Raw genomic sequence first — 15,418 nt, 5'->3', positions numbered from 1 at the left:
TTTATGAAAAAAATCTTAATGCATTAGAGGATAAATATAATCAGACTGATACACATTCCTTTACGTTCTTTGATAGTTGAATTTTGTTTCCTTTTGTGTTATAATATAATAGACTGCCTGAAGAATGTATGTCCCCTATAAATATATGCCCAAATGCTTTTCTTATGATTTGAACTGTCAAACCTTATCTTATTTTATCCCGTGTTTTATTAAAGCGATTGAAGGATTAATTTGCTTATAAAATAAATTATTTATTATAAAAATAAAAAGATTTTTAATGATTTCCGCTTTTCATATCAATGTCATGCACTCACATACAAAGTTAAAAGTTTTTCACATTTTATTAAATGTGAAAAACTATAGAATGTTTAATACTATTCAAAAATTCTATATGTAACATTGTTTTTAAACATGTGTTTTATTTGAAATATATCTTCCGTGACATGAATGTTAAACAGTTTATGTACCCACACACTGTATTGTATTGCCAATCTGTTTCACAGTTATTTTTATATTCATAAAATTTTGCAACAAACATTACATGTAACACTAATAATGTAACTGTTTCAACACTTTATAGTAGGAATAAATTGTAATTTTGCTTATCTAGAATTAGAAAAGCTAGCAACAGATCTTTTATAAAAAAGAAGCAAATTTTTGATATTATATATGATTTGTATGACATTTAAAAATTAAAGAAAGCTTGTTACATTGTTCAATATTTAATTTTTATATTCAAATAAATATGAATCTATTTTAATATATATCCAGATAAAAGAAATCCACTCGATCCATTCATCATCACTTCTGGATGTGTCCTGTCAGGTAAAATCTGTAATAAAAAATTGATAGTTTGTTAAAAAACATACAACACATAAAAGTATATTTATGTAATCTTATGAATCTTTACTTGTTTCATAGAATCACTGCATACAACTAAATAGTGCATAATGAAACAAAAAATGCATTGTCTTTATATGCATCACTAAAATATTTGACCTTTACAATTTATTAGTGTTAAAAATAAAATATATTTTATTTTGTTATATTTAGTAAAAATTAACTTTGATTAATAAACATCAATTTTAAATAACTAGAAAGATAAAAATTCTTAGAAAATCAATGGTTATGATACCTGATAATTTCTCATCCAATTATTGGTTAATCTTAAAGCAGCAACAGTACTTAAAGATTTCAGTGACATATATAAGTTTTGCAGTGGTTCTGCCACACTGTAATAAATAACAAAAGGTCGACCAGGCTTTACAAAATTCATTAGTTCCATAAATATATTTTGAGGGTCTTCTTTACAGGCTATTACTAAAGAGTCAACTTTCTGTGTCAAAATTTCTGAAGCTCTTATATTATCAAAGTGCCATTTGGGTTTCTTAGGTGCTGATTCCTCAATCTCACAATTTTCCTTAACTTCACTGTTTTCCTTTACATCATTGTGTTCCTTATTTAGCTCAACATCACTAATAGTATCTGACACCTTCAGCTTAGGCAATTTATTTTCATGTTCTATATCTTCTGGTGCTTTTCTTTTCAAATTAGTTATTTTTTCTGTAGCCGAACCTACTGAGTTAGTGTCAGAGCCTTGGTACACTTGTCTCAAGACTGAATACACATTAACTGATACACATTTGTTATATTGCTCGGGAGTGAAGTTCATAGCTAATAATGCCTGTTTCTGAGACATATTTCCAGGATGCATATGTACCAATTGTCCATTGCTCTGTGATCCCATTGCACTTAATAATGCAGCAGCAAGGAGACCATTAGAACCTGAATCATAAAGCAAATGATTACCTTCACTACTAATATTTGATAATGTCATAACTTGGGACAAAGTATCTATACGAACACCCTGTACCTTGCTTGGGTCTAATTTGTATAATATTTCAGTAATATTCCGGAGGTTGGGTTTTAATATTTGAATATATTCGAAATATTTCTTTTCTTTTTTCTTTAAATATTTAGCTTGCGAAAATTCAGTTTTATTATGAAATGTATTTGAATTTGTTATTAAAGTTTCAACAATTTCTGATGCACTTGTGGAATCACTCTTGAGTTCGCTAATTTCAGTAGCCGACAGTTTTTGTGATCTGCCATCGTCGTAAATGTTTCTATTATCAGTACCTGATGTTTTTAAACTTATTTCTTGTATTAAATTAAGTGCTTCTTTCGATAATTCTAAGTCATATTCTTTATTCCTTTTAGTACCTTTGGGTATCATCTTAAATATAGAAAAATACTGACAACCTTCTATTCCGCTTAAATTTATTGTATCTTTTCCTACATTTACGGATGAATTTGGTTTATTGAATTTATGTAACTTTTTGTAGTTTTGTTTTTGTATAACGATGTATTCACCGACTTTGATTGTATTATCACACATTGTAATATATCTTATTTTCTTTATAGTTGAGATGAGGTTATGAATATTTATAATTTTATAGGTTATTAAGATGTCAATACAAGACAACTGACAAGTGTCCCGTACTGTCGAATGACAACACCACAATCAGAATCAACGAAATCGAATCGAGGTGATCGAGTCTTCCAGCTTAAAAAAAAAGGGGTAATGTTTAATTTAGTATTATATCGTAGTTTCCGACTTAGTCAATATATCTTTCCGGGGGCATGGTATTAGTTTCTTTTTTCTTTATAAAGATTCCATAGTATTTACCTAAAAAAAAGTTAAAACTCATGTCTAAAAACATTGATAAATAAGGCATATTACCATCAGATTATAGTATCTTCTTACCGAAACGAAAGTAGTTTTACATTTAATTCAAGACTGTAAAACTACGATTTAAAACTACTTTTATAAGTAAAAAAAAAAAACTTGAGTAAAGAATAATTTGATTTCATGTGGCACAGCACTACGGATAGTGTTTTTTTTTTTTTCATTACAGGTGTTTATTCGGGCCAGAAAAATATAGTAGTATTTATATTGTAGTAATCGATTCTTATTTGACGAACACCGATAATTAATTTATTATATTACGAACTTGTTTACTTATTTCCGTCACTTATATTCCAAATGTCAAATGTCAATTGAACAGGTGGCAGGTGCCGACTCTTATACATAGTACATCGAAACTATGTATATTTTATTGTAGAAGTGACTTTTGAACTCATATTATTAATACAAATATCTACTATCTATTATCTCAGTATATCGTATTTATTTTATCCAATTTGGTGCTATCCAGTGTTATTAAAAAAAAACTCTCATTGCACAAATTTAATCATGTCTGCTTTAACTAAAACTAAGAACTTCAAAGTATTGCGGACATTAACCCAAAAATATTGCCCACGAATAAATAGTCGAAGACATTTAAATCTCCAGGAGTATCACAGTAAAGATTTATTACGAAAGCATCAAGTTTCGATACAAAATTTTCGTCTGATTGATTCTTCTCTGGACCCGAAATCATTAACAGGTTTCAAAGCTGAAGAATATGTAATAAAAGCACAAATTTTAGCCGGTGGACGAGGAAAGGGCCACTTCGATAATGGCTTTAAAGGAGGGGTACACTTAACGAAAAATCCAAAGGAAATACTTGATTTAGCTAAAAATATGATTGGACATAAACTTATTACGAAACAAACGCCCAAAGATGGAATTCTTGTAGATAAGGTAATGGTAGCAGAAAGTGTTAACATCAAGCGAGAGACATATTTGAGTATTGTCATGGAAAGGACTTATAATGGCGCTGCTCTTGTTGCTTCTCCCGCTGGCGGTATGGACATTGAAGCAGTAGCTGAAAAAACCCCACACCTACTGAAGACGGTGCCCATTGACATCCATGAAGGTATAACTGACAAAGTTGCAAAGGAAGTGGCTGAATTTTTGGAATTCAAAGGCCCTCTAGTCAACAAATGTGCTGATGAAATTAAGAAATTATGGCAATTGTTCCTTAAAGTAAGTAGATATTTAATAAACATATTATAAATAAATGGTTATGTTAATATGTTATGAACTAATTATATTTCTTTTTAGGTTGATGCAACTCAACTTGAAATAAATCCTCTAGTTGAGACTGACGATGGACGGGTAGTTGCGGTTGATGCTAAAATTAACTTTGATGACAACGCGCAGTTCAGACAACAAGACATATTTGCTTTAGACGATACATCAGAAACGGATCCTAGAGAAGTAAATTCTATATTTATTTATTATAATAAAGTTATAACTGTATTGTTGTCTGTTTAGTACAATACATTTTTAAATAGAAATTAAAATAATAATAATAGAAGGTGTGTAATACATTTCGCACAGATATAGAATTTATATGAATTATTATACTTGATGGAGTTGATAATTATAACTTATCACTATTTTGTGGCTTATCTAAAATTGACATGAAAAATTTGAAGCAAACAAGGGCATTTGCTTATCATGTATGCTTTAAGCAAAAATGGTAAAATATTAATGTATTTATTACTTATCAACAGTAATATGTCATTATATAATTTTATCAATGGCCAAGTTGAAAATATAAATAGTAATTCTACAGATTGGGCAAAATATGATAATTGACAAAATGTATTCATTCATAAGAAATACATGTCTTGTGATGTAATTTTAAGGAAGTATATTAGTAATAATGAGATAATAATCATACTTACAATTTTAAATACATTATCAGAATAGGATTTAATGACAAAATAACACTCAAAAAATTCTGTGATAATTTTTAATATGAAACATTAAAATGCAATTACAAAATATAACATTATATAATATTAGACCAAATAAAAATATTTTCAGAAAGAAGCAGCAGCCCTTAACTTAACTTACATTGATATGGATGGTAGCATTGGATGTATGGTTAATGGTGCTGGATTGGCTATGGCCACCATGGATCTTATAATGTTGAGTGGAGGAAGGCCAGCTAACTTCTTGGACCTGGGTGGTGGTGTTGGGCAGTCACAAGTATCAGCTGCATTAAGAATTTTGGAATCTGATCCTAAAGTAAAGGCTATATTTGTAAATGTATTTGCTGGTGAGTAATTTATTTTATTTATCATATTTACTACAAGACCTGGCACATGTTTTCAGATTTAGATGGCTGCAGATTAATTTAGAAACAAGTTACAACAAATTAAATAATGTATTAATAACTCCATAAAGAACTAGATACTTTAAAAAATCATTATATTGGTGATATAAAAAGCTATTAATCTTAAACATAAATCATAACATAAATTTACATATTATAGAATTAATATATTCTATCAAAGAATATATTGTCACAATAAAGCTGGTAATTTAATTTCAGGAATTGTGAACTGTGCAACTGTAGCTAAGGGAATTGTTGCTGCTTGCAAAGAGAACCCACCCAAACATCCCCTTGTGATTAGATTGGAAGGTACAAACTCAGCTCAAGCTAAGAAAATTCTTGAAGAGTCTGGTATGCCATTCAAAATCATCAATGATGCAGATGAAGCTGCAAAAACAGCCGTCAAACTAGCACAATAAAGAAAACAAATCAATACTACAGTAACAAAATCGTTATTAGTTTTGTAAATTTGTATAAAACAAAATGAGTAATAGAAAACCGAAAAATATGCATTTCCTGTTTAAATTAGGTGTAGATAGTAGGAATTATTAGAAGTCTAGTTAGTTATACATTTGACATTCATACAGGGCATGGATTTTTAAATATACTGTAATTATTATATGTCTAAGATGAATTATATGAGAAACGTAAACATTTTTTTCAGCAAATGCACAAACAATGACATTTCTATTAGGTTTATTATTATTTTTATGTGACGTATCATGCAAAATGTACTGTGTACTTAAAAATATATTACTTTTATTTATAATTTCTTAGTGTTCATTAAAAATGTTTGGGTCCCCATGAGACTGACTTGTATTCATTTTAGAATCTTTTGTATGCAGTTTAACTTTAAATCAGCCATATATTCCGTATAATCCGTATTCTTGCCATATTTTTAATATGTTGTTCATAGACGTAAGTGTTAATTTGTACATAAAAATAAAGATATAAATCTAAATTGTTGTATTTTATTCAAATTCACTCGTAACTTATTCTATTTGACAAAGTAGCGTTGCGTCCCGGCTTTGCACGGGTAGAACTAGAACTTCTAAATGAAGAATATGTAAAATGCGTTTTTTAATTTTTTTTAATTATAACCTATAAGTATATCATAATTCTATTTTTCTATACTAATATTTTAAATGTGAAAGTGCCTCAGTCTGTCTGTCTGTCTGTCGTTCTTTCACGACCAAACCAATGGGCCGAATTTGATAAAATTTGGTGTGAAATAAATTTGAACTCCAAGGAACGGCATAGGCTACTTTTTTGCCCAACACTTACTTACTTTTGACAACTAACACCCTAAATCGCGTGAGCGATAACTATAAAGTGATAATTAAGAATAATATTAAAATTTATTCCAAGCTCCAGAATTTGTCCGCGGCTGAAAGAATTAAGTTTAAGTTCAAAAATTATTGGTACGGATAGTCATTCAACAATCAAGGGAAGCAAATGTTACTTTTGAAAAACGCAATGATTGAGTAAAATTTAAAGTAGTTAATTTTAAAGCTTTAATTAGCGGCCAAAAATGCACTAACAATACTCAGACTTACAAACCACCATGATAAACTACAGACGTATTCATAAAATAAACTAGATGAATATAATCTCATTTGTATTTTTTGCTGTCTTTGTTTGATTCAAAGTAAGAATGTACGCACAAATGTAATCACGAGTGTCACACATATTAATGCACACCGATACTAATTCAATGTATTTACCTTGAACTTTTAACTTTGAATTTTTAACTGAAATGGGTAATGGTAGAGGTATAATTACAAATAAGATAATCAAATTTAGATTATCACAAATATTTAGAAGGGAACGAAGAGATTTTGTTATAAAATAAAATAACAATTGAAAATAAGACTAAAATAAATTTATTTAACGCCAAAATATACGAGAACATAGGCTATAATATACTATTAAACGCGGAAGAGGTTTAGCCGCCTGCCTTGTGAAGAATCGCTCTTACTGAGAGTCATATTGGCTTGGATGTCCTCGAAGCTGGGCAGGTGAGCGAGCTTCCCGCGGGCCGCCACGCACGGCCGCTTGCCCAGCATGCGGCGCGCTACGCGGATTATGTCATCTGCGGTTATCTTTTCTGTAAAACAAACACGTATATTGATTTTTAAATTTTAAATTCGTACCAATGTGTAAAATATTTAATAAATTATATAGTTATAGTGATAACTTATATAGAAATTTAACATATTATAGAAAGAAATTTATTTTATTATTTATTTATACTTCATTGTACACCACATGTTACACATTATAATATGTTACAATATTATATATAATATTGTAGAGTACAACGGGCGGTCTTATGGCTAAGTAGCCATTTCTTCCAGACAACCCAAATTTAATATATTATAACTTATTATTTATTTTTACTGGACATATTTATATCCTTATAGTCTTTATAAGGTGTTCATGTGTGTAATTCAATTTTGTTTGAAAGTTATTGTTTAGTGTTCTTAGAGCCTCCATTTATTAGCCTATAGGTTGACTGGTAGGCAATAGTTTCTTGCGTTAAGCTACCACACCAACACACATAATATGAACCAACGTCAATCATTTGTTCAACAAAGTTTCTTTAAATAAATGACAAATTTAAACTAACCAATTTCATTGATGAAGAAAGATGGCGGCTTCCTTTTTCCAGTCGCTAGAACTTGTCGACCGACATCTTCGAAGACCACCGGCCTCGCTTCGAGGTTCATCAGTAACATGGATTGAAGCTGAGTTTTCGCTCTCTGCAATTATTATAATATTGGATAGAATGAATGGATTATTTTTTTCAAAAATATCTATATTTATCTATATCTAAAATATTTATACATGCTGTCGAAACGCTTGGCCCTTGGAGTAGTGGTGCAAAAAGCTTCATCAAAAGTATAACACCTCGCCTCATTGCCTCCACTGGTGACAGGAGGGCTGGTTCGTTTTTTGCCCAGAGGATCGGAATTGCGATTCAACGGGGAAATGCTGCTAGCATTCTTGCCACCATTCCGCGCGGTCAAGATTTATACAGTAACTAGTTTTAGTTCATATTTGTATATATATATTTAAGCATTTAATGTTGTTAATTCTTATTTTGATGGAATAAAAATAAATTAAGCATTGTTTAGAGTCGAGATGGCCCAGTGGTTAGAACGCGTGCATCTTAACCGATGATTGCGGGTTCAAACCCAGGCAAGCACCGCTGAGTCATGTGCTTAATTTGTCTTTATAATTCATCTCGTGCTCAGCGGTGAAGGAAAACATCGTGAGGAAACCTGCATGTCACAAATTTCATAGAAATTCTGCCACATGTGTATTCCACCAACCCGCATTGGAACAGCGTGGTGGAATATGTTCCAAACCTTCTCCTCAAAGGGAGAGGAGGCCTTTAGCCCAGCAGTGGGAATTTACAGGCTGTTGTCGTTGTTGTTGAAGCATTATTTTAAAAAAAACCGACATCTACTCAATCAATATATTGATACAGTATAAGAACAGGTTGTATTTTTTTGTCCAATTAACAAATGATACCCAAAAGTAGGATTGATTTAATAGATTAAATTTAGATTTAATTTAAAAAAATGGAATATCTATATTTTGATGGCATAAAAATAAATTAAGCTTTGTTTTAAAAAAAAACGACATCTACTCAATCAATATATTGATAGAGTATAAGAACAGGTTGTGTTTTTGTAGATACAGTGATATAGGCGTCACTTCGCTCGTCAGAGGGCAGCGTACCCTGAGCTCGGCGTCGGCGACGCTGGCCGCCATGTTGGCGAGCTCGCGCGCGACGAGTTGTATTTTTTTGTCCACTTAACAAATTATACCCAAAAGTAGATACAGTGATATAGGCGTCACTCGTCAGAGGGCAGCGTACCCTGAGCTCGGCGTCGGCGACGCTGGCCGCCATGTTGGCGAGCTCGCGCGCGACGAGCAGCGCCGTGTCGTGCGCGCGCGCGGGCGGCGCGGCGGCGTGCACGCAGAACAGGCCCGTGTCGCCGTACGCGTGGTTGTACGCCGTCGCGTTGAACATCCAGTGGTATCTGACACATACATATCATTTAATACTACATACCATATCTTATAGCATTATTTACCATTTAGTATCTACATTGGTAACGCATGATTCTTTATTATGTACAAATAATTCCGATTTCTTGATGGAAACACATGATTTATTATATCATTTGATACTATCTTATATCATTATTTACCATATAGTAACTACATTGGTAACACATGATTCTTTATTATGTACAAATAATTCCGATTTCTTGATGGTAGGGCTTTGTGCAAGCCCGTCTGGGTAGGTACCACCCACTCATCAGTTATTCTACCGCCAAATAACAGTACTCAGTATTGTTGTGTTCCGGTCTGAAGGGTGAGCGAGCCAGTGTAACTACAGGCACAAGGGACATAACATCTTAGTTCCCAAGGTTGGTGGCACATTGACGATGTAAGGAATACTTAATATTTCTTACGTCATTGTCTATGGGTGACGATGACCACTTACCATCAGGTGGCCCATATGCTCGTCAGCCTATTAGACAGACTATCTGAAATGAAATCATCGTTCGTAAGACGTGGACATTGAAATTGGCTAGAGTAAAGGGGAGTGGTTACGGCTTGATCTAACTCAGTACGAAGTTAGGCAATAACAAAATCCAGTGGACTACATAGACCTATATTACTACTAAATATTGGATTCAAAAATAGGATAGGATTATCAAATTATAGCCATGATTGTATTAACAATAATGATGTGGATAGTGCATTGAACTGCGAACTGGTGCACTGCTCTTCGCCATGGAATTGAAACAAAACAGTTTCTTCAAATTATCTACCAAACTGATTAGTTTTTAATAATATAACATAATATTTAACCTGTTGAGCACATTGGTGTACAGTCTGGTGTACATTCCCTTCCCAGGTCCACCGGCGGAGAAGGATCCGCCACCGCCCATCATCATGTTGAGCACACACGTCGCCACGAAGTCGGGATCGCCGTGAGAACAGCCTAAAATTTTATTAAAGTATATTAATTATAATTTCGTTTACATAGAGCAGTTTTTTTAATAATTAGCTTGTCCGCGCGATCCAGGTTAAATGTTACTCCATCCTCGGGGTCACAGCATGTTATGTTTTGTCTACAGCCTGTCTTAATAAAATCTTCCGTATAAATATATGTAGATAAAATAATACTTATATGCTTTATTCAAGTAGGTTTTTACAAGAACTTTCGAATAAACAATTAATTAACTGTAGTTGAGCTATCATAAGTTCAGAATGCTGACTCTACCGAGAAGAAACAGCAAGAATCTCAGTAGTTATTCTTTTTCAACATTTAAAAATACAAATTCAATGGTAATTGTATATCCCTTAGTGAATAGTATGCAATGATTACAACTATTAATCTATACTAATATAATAAAAATAACAGTCTGCCTATCTGATGATCTGATGACCAAACTAATGAAGCAAATTATAACTTCTAGGTAGGACATAAGCTACATTCTTGCCTAACACATGACAACCGACCTCCTAATGCGAGCAAAGCCGCGGGCGTCAACTAGTGGTATTATCACATGATTTTACTTGAATATCGGTACTTACTTTCCAATCCTATGACTACATGAGACAATTCAGGTAGATCGGATCCCGGGTAGAGAGGTATTTCACATTCTTCCTGTAATCAAAGTATGTTTCATGTTACATATGATGGTAATATTTTTTATGAACCATAAGGAACAAATATTAACAATAACATATATTACTTATAAAGGAGGATTTTTTTGATCCCATGATGCCATTATTGCCACCCATATCTGATATGGGTCATCAATGGGTACTAAAGAAAAAGGTAAAAGGGGCAAAATTAAGTAATTTTTTCATTCAATGAAATGTGATTTAAAATCAAATAAAAGGGATATTATTATATCTATATATTAAAGGCTAATATGTAACAATAAATGTATTAAAATTCAATTTATAGTATATATGTATATAAAATTGTTAATATTTACTTGTTCCAATCCCCCTGTGTATTGTGCAATGGATTTGTCTATCTGGGGCTTGAAAGAATCACTGTCTTCAGTGTGCCATGTCGGCTTCATGTCTACAAAATATTTTTGCACATATTCAACAAATGGTCCATGTTCAACCTGCAAAATCACCATATTATTATACACATGCTAACAAGTAGTTCCTTTCATTATTTGCATCACATTAGAAACATCTAAAATTACCATTGGTTCACAAAAACTCGAATCACTCTATCTATCGAAAAAAAACCGCATCAAAATACGTTGCGTAATTTTAAGATCTAAGCGTACATAGGGAAAGACAAAAAACTTCCTCTCGAATCACTCTATCTATCGAAAAAAACCGCATCAAAATACGTTGCGTAATTTTAAAGATCTAAGCATACATAGGTTCAGAGCAATAAGCGATTTTATTAATACTATGTGATGATAATGATGATATTAACAATGTGCTTTGATAATTTTGATATATTGATAAAAACATATAAGATGTCATGGTGCATAAACCTTTCCTTTTATTACTGTAACCATATAAGATTAATTTCGCCACACTTACCCCGACAGCTGCAACAACCATTCTATCAGGTGTGTAATGATTTTTCAAGTAATTGAGGATTACACCTCGATCTATTTTAAATACATTTTCCTGTGGACAGATTTTCGGAAGGCCCAGTGTGTTGCCCTTATACGCAGCCTGTAAGACATCAATTAATTAGAATTACGAAACAAAATTTTAACACTACATAACTTTAGCCTCCATAAGAAGATTATTTTATAAATACAAGCATTCTGCATTTTTATGGAGTTGCAATCTACAATTGGTCGGTAAAAATGTACTTCTTTGAAGTATCAATAATTAATAAACATTGCGAAAGTAGATAAGCAGAACATTACATGTCTGGAGAATAATTATCACTAATTATAATAATTTATGTACATATTAAACACATACAGCGTGTATCATGTCCATCAATATTGTTTCCTGTTCGGGTCTCATCGACAATGTCTCCAGTTCAAATGCAACTGCTTGTCTGGCAGCTTCTATTTCATCATGAGATAGCTGTGGTCTCAGTGTGACTTCAGCTAAAACCTATAAACACATACAATAATTATTAATTATATACCGCAAATACATAAGGAAGCAATAAAATTTGACTTTTTTCTTGACTTTAGGCAGAGTAGGCAAATGTCTAGAGGAATGCATTGGCAAAATTGAGAAATAAGGCTTTTAAAAATTCATTGATGATTAAATATAACTCTTATATGATGATAATATGAACAAAATTACACTGTATTAGAATATCATATTAACTAATTTTAGTAAGCTACAAAGAGCAATGTAGCCCCGAGACATGCATTTCCCTATTATGACTAATCGGTCCCTAGTTACTGGGATATATAATACATATATATATTTTTAAATATGCATATATAAGTACTCCATTTTCCTAATTATTATTAATTTATTCCTAATATTACATATTTTATAATGTAATAATCATAATAATATAATAACCAAAGACAATGTATATAATAATAGTGTTTAATTGTTATGTAATGTAATTGTTTTATTGAATAATGTAAAAGATTTCTTGTATTTTTTAATCATTATTGTTTCTTAATTTAAATTTTGATACACTACAATATTTATGTTTAGCATGATGTGATACCCTATAATTAAAAGGACATTTAAGTCATTGTCATTAGCTTTATAATATAATGCATGTAATAATGTTACTTTTGTTGGTTATCCAAATATAAAAAAAAAAAACAATGTGTAATTTTGCCTTTCTACCCATATCAGTATATTAATGTTTTCATGCTCTATTGTTTATTCTAGGTCCATTGGAACAAATATAATATAGAGATAAGATTTTTTTTTCATGTAGGATGCCATGTTTATTTTATTTATATTAAAGGAGGTAAGATAAACACATCATAGATATAGATATGCTATTTACCTTTAGCTCTTATATATAAGTGCATTTTACAGTTAATGATTAATATATATTTAGATATAACACAAAACAATATTTATACTTTTATCCAACAAACAAAATGCCTTTTCTTTAAGTTCAATTCAAATCTTAATAAATAATTCTCAATAGCCAAAATAAATTTAGATAAAGAACAATGCTAAATTACATTTAATTTATTAAATAGCATTATATTATAAAAAAGATTTCCTATATCTTGATTTGAATATTTACAAAAGTACCTGCGTAATGGCTTCAAGACCTCTTGAATCCGCACTGGTAGCATACACAGTGGTATCACGGGACCCTTGGCAGTCACATATACCACCATGTCTTTCTAATTCTCGTAGCATCACATCCCTGGTAGAAAATTTATGGGTAGCCTGAAAATAAGTTAATATTGCATCAATATTAATAAAGATATGTAATATATTTTAAAAATTACAATAAATGTTAACTTACTCCAAAACTTAGTTTTTCAAGAAAGTGACAAATGCCATTAGGGTACGCAACTTCATATCTTGGTCCGGAATCAATAACAACTGAAAATAAGTTAGTATGTATTTAACAGACAGTTAAACTCACATTAAGTATACTAAATAAAAAGAAATTGAATAAGGCAGTTGATCATACAAAAAGCAAGCACAGTATTCAATATATAAGATTAAGTCCTAAATCATAATTTTAGATGCTTAAAATACATAGCATGTTTTTTTTGTGTATTTAAATATTGCATTAATTATGAATAATCTAAAGTATATAATTATTTTACAAAACACTTATCTATTTGTACATCTCTCATGTAGCTGGCTAGTCTTAATTGACATCCATCCAATTTCACTAATGTAATATTTGTTACATTATACATGTTAGTTTCATAATGATTTTTATAAATAAATTAAACTAAATTTTGTTTATTGCTCACTACACATTTTAGTTACTGTGAAGGTACCTCATATAGACTCTACTCATACCAAGCATTAATTACTCATACTAATCCAATTTTAACTAGTTACATACATTCCTTACAGTGCTATAGAGTTAATTAGAAAAATTTAAAGGGCAATGCAGGCAAGGGTAAATATGCATATTATCTAAATATAATCTGACAACTCACCACCGGCAGTGCAGAATTGACCAAACTTCTTTTCTGATGCAACTCGTAATCCATTGCTCAATGTAGTCACTTCTGTAGAGTAGTTTTCTGACTTTGAAGAAGCATAGACTACTGGGGGGAGGTTTGGCATTGGCTCAGATAACGGTGGCAAAGGACTAACACTTCCTTTTGGTAATGGTTGTGGTGGTTTCTCCACATTTTGACTGAATGCTCTATTACCGTATTTGAAAGATGGCAAGCTACAAATAAAAATATATTAATTTGTGCACACATATTATGAGTGGTTATTTAAATATTGCATCATTTCGTATTATAAATTTTATATTCTTATGTAAATAAAAAATAATAAAAATAATATTGATAAGTTTAAAAGAAATATTATAAATTGATTAAATCAAGTTTTTTTTACATATTAGAATTACTTTTAAAACCAAATCAAAAGAAAACATATTATACATTTAAAAGTATTTATAAACTTATGTTACATACATCACTATTTGTAGTGAAAATAATTTGTTTAATACTAACCCATTTTTCATAGAACACAACCTAGAAAATAGAATTTTCATGTCAGTTACATGAGACATTATAAAGATTTAAAAATTACATATAAAGTCAACAATGGTTTGGATACAATATTTGAACTAGTAAACCGTAATGTATTATTATTCAGAATTATTATTTATTTTATAAAATAGCCGAAATTTTAAATGCAATTTTTTTAACTTTTTATTACTTTTATGACAATGACAGAGTTCTCATCTCAGATGACAAACGGGAAGCGAAAACCACAGAGTAAATTTTATTACAATACAATACCACAGCTCTCAATAAATTGTTAACGAGAGAAAATCCATTTTTTATGATCAGTTTAATAAAATTTTTGTCACGATTTCCTCTCAATTTCAATTTCGTCAGTCAGGCGTGTGAGGAGTCGTCCCTGACAATCGAACTCTCGGCGAGGCTTGGATGCCCTTGATGAGGACGTTAAAATCGGATGTATCGGAGGCATTAATATTAGTATTGATGCAAAATGTATTGATGGTAAATATGTCGACGGTGGTGAAGATGTTTTTTTTAGATGTGTGTGATGGTATATAAGTATGTGGATGGTATTCTATATGTGGTTACCACGGCGTGTACGTAACCTATGTTTTTATATGCAACTTTTGTAGGTTGCCACTATTTTTCCAATTTTGTTTT

General features: G+C 31.1%; 3 protein-coding genes across 4 annotated transcripts; 1 reads left to right on the top strand and 2 right to left on the bottom strand.

Moving 5' to 3' along the window:
* Nucleotides 1-706: 706 nt before the first annotated feature.
* Nucleotides 707-2,482, bottom strand: LOC124535364 (tRNA (adenine(58)-N(1))-methyltransferase non-catalytic subunit TRM6). 2 transcript variants are annotated; one of them, XM_047111573.1, is made up of 3 exons: nucleotides 1,874-2,107; nucleotides 1,136-1,785; nucleotides 707-832 (listed from the first exon to the last, which is right to left on the bottom strand). In XM_047111573.1, exons 2-3 carry the CDS (start codon nucleotides 1,745-1,747, stop codon nucleotides 752-754), a joined length of 693 nt encoding a protein of 230 aa, XP_046967529.1. In that variant the 5' UTR covers nucleotides 1,748-1,785; nucleotides 1,874-2,107; the 3' UTR covers nucleotides 707-751. The 2 variants fall into 2 exon arrangements, with proteins under 2 accessions (XP_046967529.1, XP_046967521.1); XM_047111565.1 differs by having other exon boundaries at nucleotides 1,136-2,482.
* A 575-nt stretch (nucleotides 2,483-3,057) lies between these two features.
* On the top strand, nucleotides 3,058-6,033 carry LOC124538851 (succinate--CoA ligase [GDP-forming] subunit beta, mitochondrial). The gene is made up of 4 exons (XM_047116086.1): nucleotides 3,058-3,931; nucleotides 4,010-4,165; nucleotides 4,781-5,015; nucleotides 5,292-6,033. Exons 1-4 carry the CDS (start codon nucleotides 3,257-3,259, stop codon nucleotides 5,489-5,491), a joined length of 1,266 nt encoding a protein of 421 aa, XP_046972042.1. The 5' UTR covers nucleotides 3,058-3,256; the 3' UTR covers nucleotides 5,492-6,033.
* Nucleotides 6,034-6,932: 899 nt separating this feature from the next.
* Nucleotides 6,933-14,987, bottom strand: LOC124540055 (mitochondrial-processing peptidase subunit alpha). Its single transcript, XM_047117464.1, has 12 exons — nucleotides 14,744-14,987; nucleotides 14,216-14,454; nucleotides 13,561-13,640; nucleotides 13,341-13,481; nucleotides 12,075-12,212; nucleotides 11,679-11,816; nucleotides 11,105-11,242; nucleotides 10,695-10,767; nucleotides 9,966-10,098; nucleotides 8,959-9,124; nucleotides 7,702-7,834; nucleotides 6,933-7,179 (listed from the first exon to the last, which is right to left on the bottom strand). Exons 1-12 carry the CDS (start codon nucleotides 14,800-14,802, stop codon nucleotides 7,001-7,003), a joined length of 1,617 nt encoding a protein of 538 aa, XP_046973420.1. The 5' UTR covers nucleotides 14,803-14,987; the 3' UTR covers nucleotides 6,933-7,000.
* Between the last annotated feature and the right edge of the window lie 431 nt (nucleotides 14,988-15,418).

Source organism: Vanessa cardui, chromosome 2, assembly GCF_905220365.1.
Source record: "Vanessa cardui chromosome 2, ilVanCard2.1, whole genome shotgun sequence".
NCBI classification, from domain to species: Eukaryota; Metazoa; Arthropoda; class Insecta; order Lepidoptera; family Nymphalidae; genus Vanessa; species Vanessa cardui.
Note: the sequence above shows the minus strand (reverse complement) of the source record. Positions and strands in the feature narration are given on the sequence as shown.

Coding starts and splice junctions, on each gene's coding strand:
- LOC124535364 (XM_047111565.1), bottom strand. CDS start 2,398: ATGTGTGATAATACAATCAAAGTCGGTGAATACATCGTTATACAAAAA. Junction 833..1,135: donor ATTGGATGAGAAATTATCAG/GTATCATAACCA, acceptor TTTTTATTACAG/ATTTTACCTGACAGGACACA.
- LOC124538851 (XM_047116086.1), top strand. CDS start 3,257: ATGTCTGCTTTAACTAAAACTAAGAACTTCAAAGTATTGCGGACATTA. Junction 4,166..4,780: donor CAGAAACGGATCCTAGAGAA/GTAAATTCTATA, acceptor AAATATTTTCAG/AAAGAAGCAGCAGCCCTTAA. Junction 5,016..5,291: donor ATTTGTAAATGTATTTGCTG/GTGAGTAATTTA, acceptor ATTTAATTTCAG/GAATTGTGAACTGTGCAACT.
- LOC124540055 (XM_047117464.1), bottom strand. CDS start 14,802: ATGTCTCATGTAACTGACATGAAAATTCTATTTTCTAGGTTGTGTTCT. Junction 14,455..14,743: donor TTGTGTTCTATGAAAAATGG/GTTAGTATTAAA, acceptor TTTTATTTGTAG/CTTGCCATCTTTCAAATACG. Junction 11,243..11,678: donor TGGTTGTTGCAGCTGTCGGG/GTAAGTGTGGCG, acceptor GTGATTTTGCAG/GTTGAACATGGACCATTTGT.